This window comes from Neopelma chrysocephalum, unplaced genomic scaffold (genome assembly GCF_003984885.1).
Source record: "Neopelma chrysocephalum unplaced genomic scaffold, ASM398488v2 Primary Assembly neopelma1_59, whole genome shotgun sequence".
NCBI classification, from domain to species: Eukaryota; Metazoa; Chordata; class Aves; order Passeriformes; family Pipridae; genus Neopelma; species Neopelma chrysocephalum.
Window position 1 is genome coordinate 10,417,301 of NW_020897714.1, and position 15,637 is coordinate 10,432,937.

At 37.2% G+C, this 15,637-nt stretch overlaps 1 protein-coding gene across 8 annotated transcripts in view; it reads right to left on the reverse strand.

Moving 5' to 3' along the window:
- Positions 1-634: 634 nt before the first annotated feature.
- The window catches only part of ATP2B1 (ATPase plasma membrane Ca2+ transporting 1), a 61,215-nt gene continuing 46,212 nt past the window's right edge, over positions 635-15,637 (reverse strand). For 3 of the 8 annotated variants that reach the window (XM_027679852.1, XM_027679850.1, XM_027679851.1), the window contains exons 12-22: positions 15,104-15,341; positions 14,056-14,235; positions 13,885-13,972; positions 13,465-13,571; positions 11,429-11,620; positions 11,017-11,230; positions 10,677-10,888; positions 8,699-8,806; positions 6,685-6,867; positions 6,284-6,442; positions 635-2,110 (exon numbers count right to left, since the gene is read on the reverse strand). In XM_027679852.1, the coding sequence (XP_027535653.1) occupies positions 1,799-2,110; positions 6,284-6,442; positions 6,685-6,867; positions 8,699-8,806; positions 10,677-10,888; positions 11,017-11,230; positions 11,429-11,620; positions 13,465-13,571; positions 13,885-13,972; positions 14,056-14,235; positions 15,104-15,341 (1,993 nt within the window). In that variant the 3' untranslated portion in view covers positions 635-1,798. Of the gene's footprint in view, positions 2,111-6,216; positions 6,443-6,684; positions 6,868-8,698; positions 8,807-10,676; positions 10,889-11,016; positions 11,231-11,428; positions 11,621-13,464; positions 13,572-13,884; positions 13,973-14,055; positions 14,236-15,103; positions 15,342-15,637 lie in introns of all 8 variants that reach the window. The other 5 variants (XM_027679855.1, XM_027679856.1, XM_027679853.1 and 2 more) reach the window with 5 other exon arrangements.

Genomic DNA, 15,637 nt, shown 5'->3' on the forward strand with positions numbered 1-15,637 from the left:
TTTCTGCAGATTGCTCTGGTATTGACGCCTTCCTCATGACCAACTTAATTCCTGCACTCCTTTGAAGGGACTCCTTTAAAAATTCTGGATTATTTGACAAAAAAAATTCACTCGCTATTTCAAAGAATACAGAACTGGGAAAAAAAAAATTTACAACTCCTCCCTTCTGTTGCTCTTCTAAGTAGTATTAGACCTAGAAAGCATGAGAAAGTGCCAGATCAAGTACTGTTCGATCATCTTTTGCTCTTTGAACAACACAGCTGAGGCAGACCGTAACTTCTTCAGTCAATCTCTAGTTGGTCAGTTCTGGTGCATTTCACCCATGCTATATGTCAGTTCTCAGTTTCCCCTCACTTAAATTGTCAGGGATACATTTATTACACAGTACTCACAGGAAGTCTCGGAATTTCAGGCAGACCTATTCATTCTCAAGGAGTATACTTTTGGTTCAGTGAAGGCTTTTGAGTATCTTAGCTTAAACATTCATTCTGGAGGCAGCCACCAGGATTCCATTTACCCAAAGTACTATCTGGAGTGGGGCTGTTACCATCTTGAAATCACAGTTTAAAGTTAACCAGTAATACAGAAGAGTACTTTTCCATATTTCCAGTGAAGGAGCTGAGAAAAAAAGATCTGTAAGAAACCATTGCTGCAATTTTATTTTAACAAAAGGGCAGATTTATTCATGTTTACAAACAAGTTTCAAAAACAAAAAGGAGAACATGTATGCTACCCACTAACAACCTTTCAAAATGCCAACAGCCCTCATGCTGCATGAAGGATTCTATAGATTAGAAAAAAATCACAGTTCCACTCACAGTTCACCAAGACAGCACTAAACTAACATGATTAGACAAAAACAAAGGACTAAGATTCTGATGTATTTTGATTTAATCCATTTTGCCCAAGATAACAGAAATATTTCAAGCAAGTTCCATCACATATTGATGTCCTGCATTAAACAATCCTAAGTTCTGAACAAAAGTTATTCATTAAGTTTCTCAAAATTTTTAAAAATTAAACAGTTGTTTCAAAACCATTAAGTAGTAAATGTATTTAAGAAACTAATTAGGACAGAGGCCATAACTTCATTAGAACACCACTGCTCATGTTTTTACAAAGCATTAGTGTTATCTATTTGGCTATTAGTAGTAGCAATTTATCTACAATATTTAACAAGGTAAATTGCAGGCAAAATTTAGTACAGTTTCAATAGAAACACCCTTTTCCTGAAAATACAGCAGTATTTGAAGGACTATTTTTTTTTTGGTTTTTATTTTTTTGTTTTCTTTTGTTTTCTTCTCTGCATCATTTATAAGGAAGCTTCCCATCTATGAACAGGAACAAAAAAGTATCTACAAACCTTGTAAACAGATCTGTATCATTTATAAACATAAATAATTCAAATTATTAACAGCCAACAGCAGAAATTAAAGTATCAATTCAATGATCCAGGGCCTCCTTGCCCTTCCCAGCTTTCCCCTCAGAAAAGGATCATGATAAACTAAAGCTCTGCTAACACGCTCTTCAGGACCATTCTTAAATACAACAGATGATCCACAGGTCACTTATGCCGAGTTACTGTTTATCTGTCAGAGTTCATTATTACTCCCACCCCCAGAAAAGCACCCTCCAGTCTGGCAGAAAGCTTTTTTTAAAAAAATAAATCTACATTCGTACAAGTGTGTCTTCTGTTGAAGTCCAAGACAAGAATATCATCTTGTCCATCATAATGTGTGAAGAGACCCAGTTTCAACTTCTTTACAAAGCAGCTAGTGTGTTAACATTCAGCTTACAATCAGAGTGATGTTTCCAAACTATGTAGTGGGCTCCCTGGGGATGAAGAGGTAGCAGACTTATTCATGTCTGTTGTAAGGTGAATTCCACTGTCAACCGCATTGTTATTTTTATTGGGAGAGGGTGGGGGAGTAGAGTTGCGTTTTGTTGGCGCATCATCTTCAGCATCAGTATCATCAATAAGGGGAATATGAGGCTCGGAATCTTCTATTCTAAACTCAGGATGCGTCATAAAATTGTGAATTGAACTTCGTGTCTCAGGTTTCTCTAGCCCCTCGTACAAGGAGCTACGAAATGCATTCACCACTCGGATCTGTAAACAAAGAAAAAAAGGTTGTTAAAATGCTGCAGATTTTACTGGTAATGGCATGGTTCTTATGAGTTTGAATCCACAAACAGCTAGACATGAGTGAATCAAATTTGTATGATGCAGTGGAACTTGCAATAAACTGTAAAAAATGAAGAGCATTTCAGTAGAGCACTGCCAGTCTACACAGTAGGAATAAAAATTGTGAAAGTACTGCAAAAAGCTGAAGGGCCCTAAAAATTCAGACGTGGCACTAGAATTGTTCAATTATTTAACACGGGCTAAGCATTTTTCAGAAGTGAGGCCAACAATTATTTACTTCTTTACAAATTACATAAATCTCAATTAGTGTTTTATTGAATACTTGGGGGAGATTGTAGGGAGGGAAGGAGGGATATGCTGAAAATAAGTTAGGGGATAAAAAGGGTTACTAATTCTCATGCTAGGAATTAGGATGTCAACTGACTATGAAAAAGCCAAGCAAGTGTAAGCCAATGTCACAATGACTGAACATTAACAAAGTCATGCAAAAAGGATACCACTATAACAGCTGTAAAAATTCGAGTATATACCCATTTACCACACTATAGAAAGTTCCTCAGTGAATAGTGCTTTGGAAACTTAAGACCAGAACTATGAAATTGAACAGTGTATTGTACAGTTTAGTAGCCAGGACAGGTTGTAACTTTGAAGAGACTACTGAAGTACCAACAAGTATGAGAAAAGCAGGGTGATCAGCCTTTGCTCGAGTCTTCAATTTACCTTGAATTCATGGACAAAATTCCCAGGCTGAGTATTGTTTTGTATCTTTATATTGTTCAATATTTTTCAAATCAGAAAGCTTACAGATTCATAGTTGAACCTTTCATAGTTAAAAGTATAGCTTCATTTGTGCATGTCTAGGTTGACTTGAATTCCAAATTTTAATTTGAATGATCAAATTTATACTACAGCTGCCCACACCCCCCTTCTCTAAAGTCCCACATTTCCCTGACCAACTACAGGAATTCAGGATTCATTCTTGAACTGATAAAACAAGTCCGTGACCCCTTTGTCCAACACTTCTGCCAATACACAGTTTCCCCCTTCCATTAACTCCCCATTCAATGTCAATATCCGTAAGTCTCCAGCAAAGCAGTGTCAAACAGTGTTAAATAGTAAGCAGCAGAGCAACTCCATAGTAAATAAGAACTTACTGTTACAAACAGCAAGTCAAATTTAAAGCTTTCTTTAGCACATCCAAGATGACCTGTTTCAAGCTGAGAAATACATCATGACTAGTGCTTCCATACTGTTCCTTGATAGTAAAAATAAAGTGACTTCCAGGTGAAGGAATGAGGCTGGGAGGTCAAGCAGATCAAGAGCACAGACTTCAAAGCAGCTAAGATACAACAAGGAAGTTCACTGTAAACAGAGAAGGGCTCCCCAAAAGCAATGCATTAAATCAAATTTGTTGAACAGAATCACTGCACATGATAAAGTCTTATGTCCTGACTATGCTCTTTGACCTCTAGAAATAGCGTTGGTTCCCCATGGCTCCTCCTTCAGACCACTTGCACAAAGAATTTAACTCAAAAGCTATAACGTCCCCATTTTTATACTACAGGTACATGCTGAGCCCAATTCACCATGGAGACAGGGAAGAGGGCACAGGGGGTGTGGGGACAATACGGGGATGGGGCACGCACGCAAGGGGGAGGATATAACTATCAATAAAGGGATCACAAGCAATAGGATGAATGTGCTAGAGAAAAGATTACAAGAGCAGCTAGTACTTTACTGTTCATCCCATGAAAAAATTGAGCACGCTGTCAAGGAGTTGGTGCATTACATGAGGTTTAAACAAGTCCAGCCAGCTGCATAAACTGTCTTGGCACTTACCAAGAAAATTAGCAGTGACAGTGTCAGACTGAAAGTTTGCAATGCCTTTATTTGGCATGTTGCATCCCACTGTGCCATTTATGTCGCAACATGAAATATGAATGTCTCCTGGGACAGTTTTTTATTGCTAACAGATGAGAAGTTAGAACATCAGCAGTAAGGGAAAACAATTTTTGGCTTAGCAGGACAGCTGTAATTATCATAGAATATAAACATACCCACAATAAAGGCTCAGTTTCCATGCAAAATGCATACTACCTAAGTGGACTAGACACTCCAGCAAACCCAGGACCATCAAAGAGTCCAGCCACAAAGGCAGAAATCAAACTATCAGCATTTTAAGCTATATTTTAAAAGGGTAAATCTAGCGTTTTTAAGGCTTTCTTTTCAACTACTCACAATAATTAGACTAGAGGGATAGCTATAAATAAATTGCATAAGTGAGGAGCAAACAAGACAATTTGTTAAGTGTAATTTATACTGTCATCAGGCCTTGCTCATATAAGTACCAGAATATCATGGAATGCAGTAAGCACTCCAAGTCGTCCTAGCCAGATGGCTGCTTAAGAGTTGCAACCTTCATAGGAACAGCTGAACTTTCTTCCAACAAACAGTTCCAAAAGAGAGACAGTAACACATCTGCTTCCCATTAATACATATATTAGCTATCAAAAGTTGTCCTTCTAGAGGGTGTAGCAGAAGGCTGTACTACTTTGTGAGGATAAAAAACTAGTTCTCTCCTATGGTAGCTCTGTATCTGCATTGGTCATTTGATGCAATGAGATGCTGCAGTGCCCAGTAGATTCTGCTCAAATAGCAGCATGGAATGACATTGCTCTCTAGAGAATTCTGAATGTCTAATTAATGTTCTGGAGTGTAGTTAGGGATACAGGTTACTAATTAGCATTTTAACTAGGAGATGCAATCCTGTGCTTCATTTTGTGTTCTTGAGGCATGCAAATTTGTGAGCAGAGCTTCTCAGTAATACTGCAAGGTAGGAAAATAGCTGTCTCACCAATGGAGAACAAAAACAGTGTTAAACACTTGTGCAAGCTCACACACAAATTCTGGCCAAGCCCAAACATAAAAATCAACAAATTAAAAAAAAAATCTGAAGAGACCATTTCATTTAAGACAGCTCCTGAAATTAAGGGTCTTCATCCACCTGGTAATCTGAAAGATTAAGTGGGTAGAGGAAGAGGGAGAAGAAGCCCTCTCAGAGCTATTTTAAAAAACAATTATTTACCAGATCTCTAGAAGTTAGAGAAGGAAGTTAAAAGAAGGAAGTTAAACGTGATATATAATTAAGATGGAAAATTCTTTTAGCAAAGATATTGGCTATCAGTATTTAACTACAACTGCTATGCATCTTCAGGCTCCAAAGTTTAGGCCTACATCCAAGAGTAATTAAATCTCTAGCCTCTACAGAGAGGAAGGCTGAAACTGAAACGCCACTTAATAGCACAATATAGAGAGGGCAGAATTAAGGTGACACAAACTTCTCTTTCACTGATGGCTTATGAACTGCTCCCCGAAGAACCTAGAGAGGAAAAAAACCCTTCAGATTTGAATGGAAGTTTCCCCATTTAATGCTTAAATGTTTTTTTTCTTTTTATGTTAGCTAATTACATATTTCTTCTGACTTGTATGCATTTTAGAAGCCTTGTTTTGCCACCTGAATCCTGATGTTGAGAAAGCTATTATGCAGTAAATAAGGTCCAACGAAAGCAGAGAGTCATAAAGTTCCTCACACGCTACAAAGAAAATGCATTTAGTGCTCCATGCTCTAACTACATTCATATTTTCAACATACCATTTGCTTCCAAATCAGCTCGCTTATTTAAGTATTGTACTGCAGTGCAAGAGATCTATTTTTGTTGGCCTGGGTCCACGATTATACAGTTAATTCACTTATTCAATATAAGTCACCCTATGAGGCATATACTCGAAAATTTACAACAGTTTTCCCTGTTTATCTTAAAAATCCCTCTGTACACGAATGGATGAAGGCACAGGATGTGCAGGCTCACAGCTTTCGCATTAAAGTCTTGTTGAAATTGTTCCACCTGTTCTCAGCCCTCTAAGAAAAAAAAAGTCTTGAGGACTCCACTTTGTGGAAGAGCTCTATAAAAGCCTGAACGATGATTTAAAGTACTAAGGAGAAAATGAGAAACGTTAGGTACGTGAATTAGGAAATGTTAATTTCATGCACTTTAGGAACACACACTCACACCCCACAGTAGTAGAAGCAGTAGTAGAGGAAAACACTACATGTGTAGGGGTAGAAATATTTGTTACATCATGGTGCTGGCTGGCGATGGAGGGTTGCCGCCTTAGAGCCCCCTGAATGGTACTTCCACTCTGGAAAGCATTCACTACATCCATCTGCAAGGAATCAGAGATTGTGACAGCTTGCTCAGCAAGAGAGAGAGAGAACAAGAGAAAGGACCATTCCATCTATAACACACAAAAAAGTAAAGAAAAAAAGGCACTTTTTTAAAAATAGAGCAGATACATAGGCAAGAGTTGCATTTAAAGCTGAAGAAAACAGAGGACCCTGACGGATCACGCATCCACCCACACCCCGTTTTGACAGTCTCAGTCACACCACTTAGAACTGCCACCTTAGTCAAAAGGGCTGGAGATGGAGAGATTTCCCTCATAAAACCCACTGTGTCCTACCTTTTTCAAGACCATACCTGAGTTTGTATTCTGTTTAGGCCTCTAAACCACAAGATCTGACCACGACGCAATTCTCTCTCAGCATGATCAATCTCCTCTACATCTTCTGCTAGTTCTTCTTCAGGAATCTCTTCCTTTTGCGTTCCATGACCAGCTTCTTTGAGGAATTTCAGGCGGCTGGTTGGAATTGTTGAAATCAACTACCAGTGAATGAAATATATAAATCAGGATTATTCTTTTCTTTTTTAACAACAACAACAAAAAAAAAGCTTAGCATGATATCCTGCATACAATTAGCAAAGTTGAAAACAGCAATTACATAAATGCATCAATGTAGAGTGATCACTCCAGTTGAACAGCTGCAAAGCTGTGAATATCCTTACCACCTCAACTGAGGTGCGAAATTAAACTTGGACTACAAAAAAACCTTGCCAGGGACAAAGAATTCCAAGTTAACGTTAGCTGACAATGTCAGGAAGGAGCAGTACTGAAGCTAAAAAGTCATTAATTCTGTAGCTTATACTTGTATCTAGAGCTTTCAGAGCTCCATGAGTTTAATGAGCATGATGTGTTACCTCAAGTGAGACCTACATCACCTAAAGTAGCCACAATTAATTCAGAAACACAGAACAGACATTCATTCATTTGTGACCTGGAAGTTATGAATCCATTTCCAAGGCGAGTGATGTTTTTAAAATTGTATGTATCCCAAACTGTTACTTTGCTACTTGGTGTATAGCAGTTTATTTATCTTAAGCTAACCAAAAGGTACATCTAGCTGTTCCAGCTTTCCTTTTCATCCCCACGTTCAGGGCTATTCTGGTGAACTATGTAGTTAGGGGAGTCATCTTTTCATACATCCCATCTAGCAGCTCCACATCAATTCCAAGTCTGCTTTCCTTGATCATCACAAACTTAGGGGACTATTTCCACAGCTGCAGAGGAAAAAAGACTGCTCCAAAAGCAAGATAAACAGCCCTTCATGCTGAAACTGCTACTATGAATGCTCCCAGCTCTTTGACTTTAATGAGATGCTAGAGCAGCATGAACTGCAGTAGGGAAGCTTTGCCCTTGCAAGATATTTTGGGTCAAAGGTATTTCAAGCCACCTCAGTTCTCTTCTGGGCTACTTTTAAACCTCAGAGTGACTCTATTTGATTTTTTTAAATAATTAATTTTCCAGAGAACCTTATTAAAAAGTGTAACCACTTTTAGAATATGTGTCTATGTATATATTTACAACTAAAATACACCTTACCAATATTATGCTGAAACATGGAGTCTCTTTTATATAACAGAAGGAAATAAACTGTAATGGAAAACTCTTCATGTGGTATGAAAAGTTTAAACAACTGTCATTAAATAATAGAAAACTCCATAGCTCTAAAGTTTCATGTAAATAAGCTTGCTGCTTACAAGCACTGTCATACATGCAATAGTAATGAAACCCTGGGGAAGAGGTGCTAAGTCAAGATGTAATAGCTTAATAGATGGAAAGACTTTCCAATTATTTCACAATTATGCAAATGAAGATTAAAGAGAAAGTTGGTTTGAGTTTTGCTGCCTTTCTTGCTACTCCAGGACATTTTGAAATCAAGAAAATATTAGCAAGTTTAAAAACTCTGATTTTAAAAAAAAAAAAAACAAAAAACATTTAACACCTAGTTAAACGTATTTCAACATTAACATGTTCATTCCATCTTGTATTCTTACAAAACTTTCTGGTACTCATCTGGCTAAAGATATAATTTCATATCTAAAAGGTAACTACAGCTGATTCTAGTTTAAAAATACTCAACAAATCAGCCACAGAACCTAGTTATGAAATGTACCTAACTGACCAACTCTAAGGAATATTCAACTAAGGACTTTCTAGCTATTGAACTAGTCAATTTTCATCAGCATTCACCATTGATCCCATATACCCACATACAGTACACTTGAAAGATCTGAATGCTAGTGTATTTGTATTTTCTATGCAACGTATACTAATACAAGTAGATATCTGGCATTTTGAAAAATGCTAATTTACCTGGCCCCAGAGTAGTGTGCCCATGCCCAGGAAAATGGACCACAGCCACTGTTCAATCGAGAGTTCTGAGCAACTGAAAGGCTTCCCACCAAACTGCACAATAACTATCTGTGAAGAGCAACATCATTAAACACGTATCAGTGACCTGTTACTAGAAAATTCCCTAATGCGTCAAGATCACTACAGGCAACTCTGCATTAGAACAAGATTTCTCATCTTATTAAGCATACTCTTCCACTATCTCAGCAGTTGGAGCAGGTTTCCAAACCTAAGCCATCTTCTTATGCTTTTCAGTATTTCAAGAACTACTCATTCATTCTTCAAACGTCACACTCACAAAAACCTGTCGAGTCCTTCATATTGCTTGCAGTTTTTTCCTTTCATTTCACAATTACAGCATGTATTTGATGCTACAAATTTATAGTGATTATTTCTCCTATAAACACCCATCTCAGAACTAATTTGATTAATAAACTTGTATTAATAGAAATCATAGATGTGTAAGACATGAAATATTTCAGAAGTAAATCTACAGGATACTACTATGTATGTCATCAGTGTTAAATGTCAGATTTTAATCACTACAGTGTGACAACTACATAGGAATCGTGGGGGAAGGGGGCAGAGATCTCAAAAGTTTAATTAAATGAGTTCCTACTGACTTACCTATTACAACAAGCTGTATGAACTCTAATAAGCAAGGTATCCCTCTGGATAGGAACTATATGCATGAAAGTCTGCCCGGGAGAATCAACAATTTAAAGTAACAGGGCAGGCACGAAAAGGAGACAGTATTGACCACTAAGTAGGACACATGACAGCTGAAAAGCCAAAGAGTATCTTCTTTTATTAACACAGAATAAAACACAGACAAAAACTCAGGACTTGGGAAGGCCACCAAGTTTATAAAGGGAACACAGTTGCATGAGTAATTTCTAAATGTTTGGCTTTGTTGCACAACAACAGTCAATCTGCTGCATATGCAACCCTAAAAATAAGAGTAGCTTCTGTAGAAGTGTCATCTAAAAAAACCTAAACCTGGGAGAGTAAGTGCCCTAACTTTACATGAAGCAACAGTGCATAGATTTGCAATGCTTGGACTGCTATGAATTCCATCAACTTCGTAGAATCCCACATCTAAGGAGAAGCGTAATGGGTAGGTTACATCTTACATCTGCAATAAGTTAATTTAAAATGAAAGCGTTCTGAAATAAAGTAGTATATTGATTTGTTTGTTATTTCTTCTGATTAATTAAAGTTAAGGCCCTTCAGAAGGTGAAACTATTTCTTGTAAACTATTTTCTTTAGATTGAATTTTAACTTAGTGTTTTTTTAACACCAGCTTGTTAACCCAATCAATTTAAGATAATTTCATTTCATTTGTCAGCATATACTGAGTTAACTATCTAGCTTTTACAAATCCCCCTACATGCACCTGGACATCAGTTTTCTTCACCTAAAACAGCACCTCTACAGATAACTCTAAAATATATACCAATACATATAATTGATTTCTGCACCGGTAAGATAAAAAGTGATAATTAAGTTTCTAAAGCTTATTCATGCCCTACTCTCATTAAGAAAATATATGTTGTATCTTTTCTATGCTTGTTTAAATGGACTCTTGTTCAGATGCACAGGCAGATACTATAAGGAAGATTTGGGGGCAGGGGATGAACGGACAGATGACACACACAACTTCTTCATATTTTGCCAAGAGACTAGAACACTAAAATCAAATTGAAGGACTAGAAAATTCAAAAGGTACAAGTACTTCTACATTCTGGTTTTACCAATTTCAAAGAGGTCTTACCTGAAAACCCCACGAAGCTGCAAGTGACTTATAGCAAGTCTAACACCGAAGTTTTTTCACACTGCAGAAATTAAATCCCTGGCACTAGCTGACTGGCATTTCAAGGTAAGCAAGTACATCAGTGTACTAGATACATTTCCCCCAACCCTCCAAGAATTTACTTACCTGCACAACAAATGTCCCCAGAACAATAGAACAGAAGATAGCGTTGTTAAAGATTCCTTCAAAAACATTTCTTTCACCATGAATTTTTCGGGCATTAATTTCATTAAAAAGCTGCATCATCACGAATGTATTAAATACTATAGTATAATGCTCTGAAGGAGGAGCATGTAGAGGTGCATTTCTTCCACTATCGATATCAAAAATTTTCTCACCTGTGTATAAAAGGCATTTATCAGCAGCTTAATTAGTGTCTTTACACACACTACAACAAAAAATAGTTTTAAAAATCACATCTCTCTACAACATTGAGAATAACTTCATAAAGCCTCAGTATTCTTACCAGCAAACAGGAGTGTGAATACCACAACAAGTTGGTAGAATGCATGACCCAAAATGTTCTTCATCATTGTACGAGAAATCAAAGGTTTGTTTCTACCATAAGGCTTTCGTAACAGAAGAGCTTCAGTGGGTGGTTCTGTTGCCAGGGCAAGCGAAGCTAATGTGTCCATTATGAGATTTACCCACAGCATCTGCACAGCTTTGAGCGGAGAATCCTATGAAGATAGATACATAAACTCTCCAGTAGAAGTGCAAAAGTTTCAACTATTAAAGGCATTTATTATACAACATCGGCATGATCTGGAAAACATTATGTTCTTTGGACTACAATTTAACTGAAAGTTTGACAAGAGTTAATCAGTCATGACATTTTCAACATTTCTTAGCTGAAACAATGCACTACTGGTACGTACTTGTGTTATGCATGCTCCTGTAAAAGCAACAATTACTGCTACTACATTGACAGTAAGCTGGAACTGAAGAAATTTGGAGATGCTGTCATAGACATTTCGTCCCCACATAACTGCTTTAACAATACTTGTGAAGTTGTCGTCTGTAAGGATAATATCAGAAGCTTCTTTAGCTACGTCTGTTCCAGCAATACCCTGGTAGAAAAAGAAAAACACCATGAAATATAACAAGAAGCACTGACCTATGTGATAAAAGCTATTACTACATCCTTGGTCAGCATTCACTTTGATGCACCATGTCAGAAGGATTCCTTTAATGTAAGTATCTAAAGGCCTACTGAATCAAGTTCTCCTCAAGCATGGGAAAATCTGAACAAACAAACAAAAGAAGTCATGTCTTTTAAATAAAGACCTTAATAGAAATCCCCAAGTTGATGATAAGGACAAACCCGTTCCCCAAAGAAATGTTACTGAACCCTGTTCAAGCTGAACGCCACCAGATGGTGCAGTGCTACACAGTTCAGGCTCTGTCCTAAACGGTTTCCTGTATGGATTCCAGCAGCAGGCAACACATGCGCTCGGAACACAGTAGAATGATAAACATTACAAAAAACCTTTTGCAGAAGAACATTAGCATTAAACAGCGGAATATGCAATGTTATTGCATAGTCATTGCAATGCAATATGACATTCTTAAATTTTAAGCACCTATAGTCTCCTACAGTATCCAAACAATTAAGATGACTTCTGTGTAACACCTACTTCAGAGATCTTTATGTTGCTTTTGGCATTCCAAAACATCTAACTCAATAGCAAATTTAATGAACCTTATTCTTGATATATTACTTTGTCAACGATATGAGTGACCGGCACAACTATGCGTACACCTTAAAAGGTTCCTTTAGATATCATACAGTGGATGATACATAAACTTTAAGTGCGATTTAGATAAGCAGTTATGGAAAATAGTTTCTTACACAGATGAACATAGAAAGCAACTGCAGGAAACATTTAAGTTCTAGAAGAGGAAAACAAATTGGCCCCTGACAGTGGCAAATACAACAGCTACACAGTTGCAGAACACTCGTTGAGACAAGACTGTTACAGTTTAGAGAAAATTTCAGATGTAGTTGTCAAATTTGTAAGTCAAGCTTTTGAAAAATGCTCCTTAAGAATGATATGAAAGCTCTTCCTCTTCCCATTTTTTCTCTCAAGATTAGAATCTGAGTCAGTGCATCTGCATGTGGTGTAGGAGGAGTGTGGTCTTCATTTTGTTTCCCTTCAAATGCTTAATAATGACTTTTTAAAGACTACAGTAACCTGCTAGCACCAAACTGTACCTCTTCAGTTTAAGACTGAGACGGAATCTTGTGGCAAAGGGAAGGTTGAGGAATCTATCTTACCGTGTCTTGAAAGAAGCACAAGAAAGATGAAACCTACATACTTAAGGCATGAGTCTATCTAGTATTAGCACTTAAAAGCCAAGGGTAGTTGAGAATTTAAACTGAGAAATCTAAGGAATCATCCAGACAAATGCAGATCCTAAATTGTCATAAAATCTTGGAGCTTCAGATGTACTTGATATGGCCTCCAAAGCCAGTTTAAACATCAACTGGCAGTCTCCCTATTCCTATGTATCATTTCATTGGAAAGATGATTAAGCTCATTCCATATTGCATATAAGCTTTACTTAAAGTCAACACAGTATGCTATTTACTGCCAGAAGTCACTTTATGTTGAACATATCTCATTTCAGATATCTTCAGTATCTGTAATTCTGTTCTGACACTTTGTAACAAGCTTTGGTGTAAAAGGTTTTTGATTTGCAAGTAACTGCAAATCTGCATTTTTAAAATTTTATTCAATGGCAAATGCCACAAGGACATTTTCCATCAACTAAAACATGTTAAAGTTGGAAGAAAAACAAATTAATATTAGGTAAGAGAGAAGTTGACTGCATTAACTTAGTTGTTAGACTCTTAATCTTAAGTGATTTGGTAAATATTGATAAAATATTGAAGATTTTTAAAAAATCATACCATAGCAAATCCAACATCTGCCTTCTTCAGAGCTGGACCATCATTGGTACCATCACCAGTTACTGCTACAACTTGCCTCTGGTCAAAAACAGTGCTGTCAATTATACCTAAAATAAAATGACATAGCAGCATTACAGCTCTAAATTGACAACACAGCAAAGATTAAACTTGAAAGAGAAAGCCAGTTGTTGTCTTCCTCAGTCTCAAAAAAACCAAACACACCAAAACCCCTAATAAAAACAAAAAAAACCCAACAATCACAAAAGATCGTTCTATAGTTGGCTCTATTTCTCAAGCAGAAAAAAAAATCAGTTGGCAACACCTTAACAGGTGTTTCCCACCACTTAGTCCTATCTTTTTCCCCTAGAAGCGGGAAAAAAAAAATCTAGCTTTACTTAGAAGCTCAGAGTTTTTATTTACCTTTTACTAGAGTGTGTTTGTCAGTGGGAGAAGATCTTGCAAGAACACGAAGCTTTGGCCAAATTTTATCTATTCGCTCTTGCTCTATCTGCAAAAAAAGCATTGGTTATATTTTACAGTTAGGACACTTAAGATATCTGTTGATGCACTTAACATAGTCAGTATACTCACCTCTCCTTTTTCATTGCGTATTCTCCTGTTAAAGTCTTTGCCCTCTAAACACAGGAAGTCTTCCCCAGGATTCAGAATACCACATTTTAATGCAATAGCACGAGCAGTGTTAATGTTATCACCTGTGACCATACGTACAGTTATGCCTGCACGTTGACACTTCTTTATTGCATCAGGTACCTGTAAAAAAGAAAAAAAACCCACAGGCTCAGAGGTTGTACATTAGCTGAATAAATCTAGACATGTGAGTGAAAAGAATGTTTATGGCTCAGGCCAGGATAACTCTTATTTTAAAATGAAGACTGTAGTTATGGAAATTTTTTAAAAAATTAAGTAGCATATCACAATCTTTTTCCTGAAAACACACAAATGGCAATCCTGGCAAAGAGGCTTTGTGTTTCTATCATGTCAGTTCCCCTTCCCCCTGCAATTTTTCAAATACTGCAATATTCAGAAATACCACAAAAATCCTCACAATATGTTAAGCTGTACTGAGTACTGGCATTTCATTCACGATTCTGTGAAATAAACTAGAGCTCATACTCCACTACTTCACCCACAACTTCTACTGTAAAGTGACAACAGTGCTTATATGTGGCATAAAAGCTTTCACTATTGAAAAACCTCCTTAGACCTCAACCACAAGCCAAACTCCTTACCCACAGTTCTCAGGCAACAAACTCACCTCTCTCCATCATCTCCCATGAGAAGCTGGCAACCAGCACAAAGACTAATATTATCCTAACCAAGTAGTCCTAATATTCCAAGAGGTAAAAAAAATGTCAAGTTGTTCCATTTACTGAGACCCTGCATAGTAAGCACCTTAAGTTATTAGTTTCTACAGAGCTTCAGTAACACAGCATAAGTGACATTAAGTAGTTTTAATCTGCTTTTATAGCTCCATTAACTTTCCCCTCAAGAAATTAGATTTTCATTTATTAACTATGCTTAAGGCATACAATAGCAGTTCATTTTATTGTACTCTCTGCATGATGAACAACATGAATCTCTTGTAACAGAACCACTCCAGCTTAGTTGGTGACCCTACCTCAGGTCTCACAGGATCTTCAATCCCAACAACAGCAATGCATGTCAGACCAGTAACAATATCATTTTCGTTGTCCCACTCTGGCTCAGGTTCCCCTGCTGGGAAGTCTCTGAATGCCAGGCAGATGGTTCTGAGACCTTCAGAAGCCATTGGCTCAATTACAGTTTTCACAATATCATCGCGGTCCCTAGGTCTAAATACCTTTGGTTCTCCATTAGCACTCAGTATTTTGAAGCACCTGGAAAGAAAGATTTAAAGAGTTATCAAATTTTAATTAGAAGTTTGGCCTATTCAATGGCTTATTACTGAAGTCCAGTAAGTTTCCATAAGCTTTGTTTTCATTAAACTCACACACACACACAAAAAGCCAGTAGTGGCATCTGTAAGGCAATCTTCTCCATACGCACGTAATTTCTTCCCAAATGCAAAACGTACTTCCTGTAGAAAGTTAACTGAGCCAGTCATCCTAGGATGAAAGTAAAGCTAATGACTTTAGGATACAAACATTAGTTACCTCCCAGAAGTATCCATTTC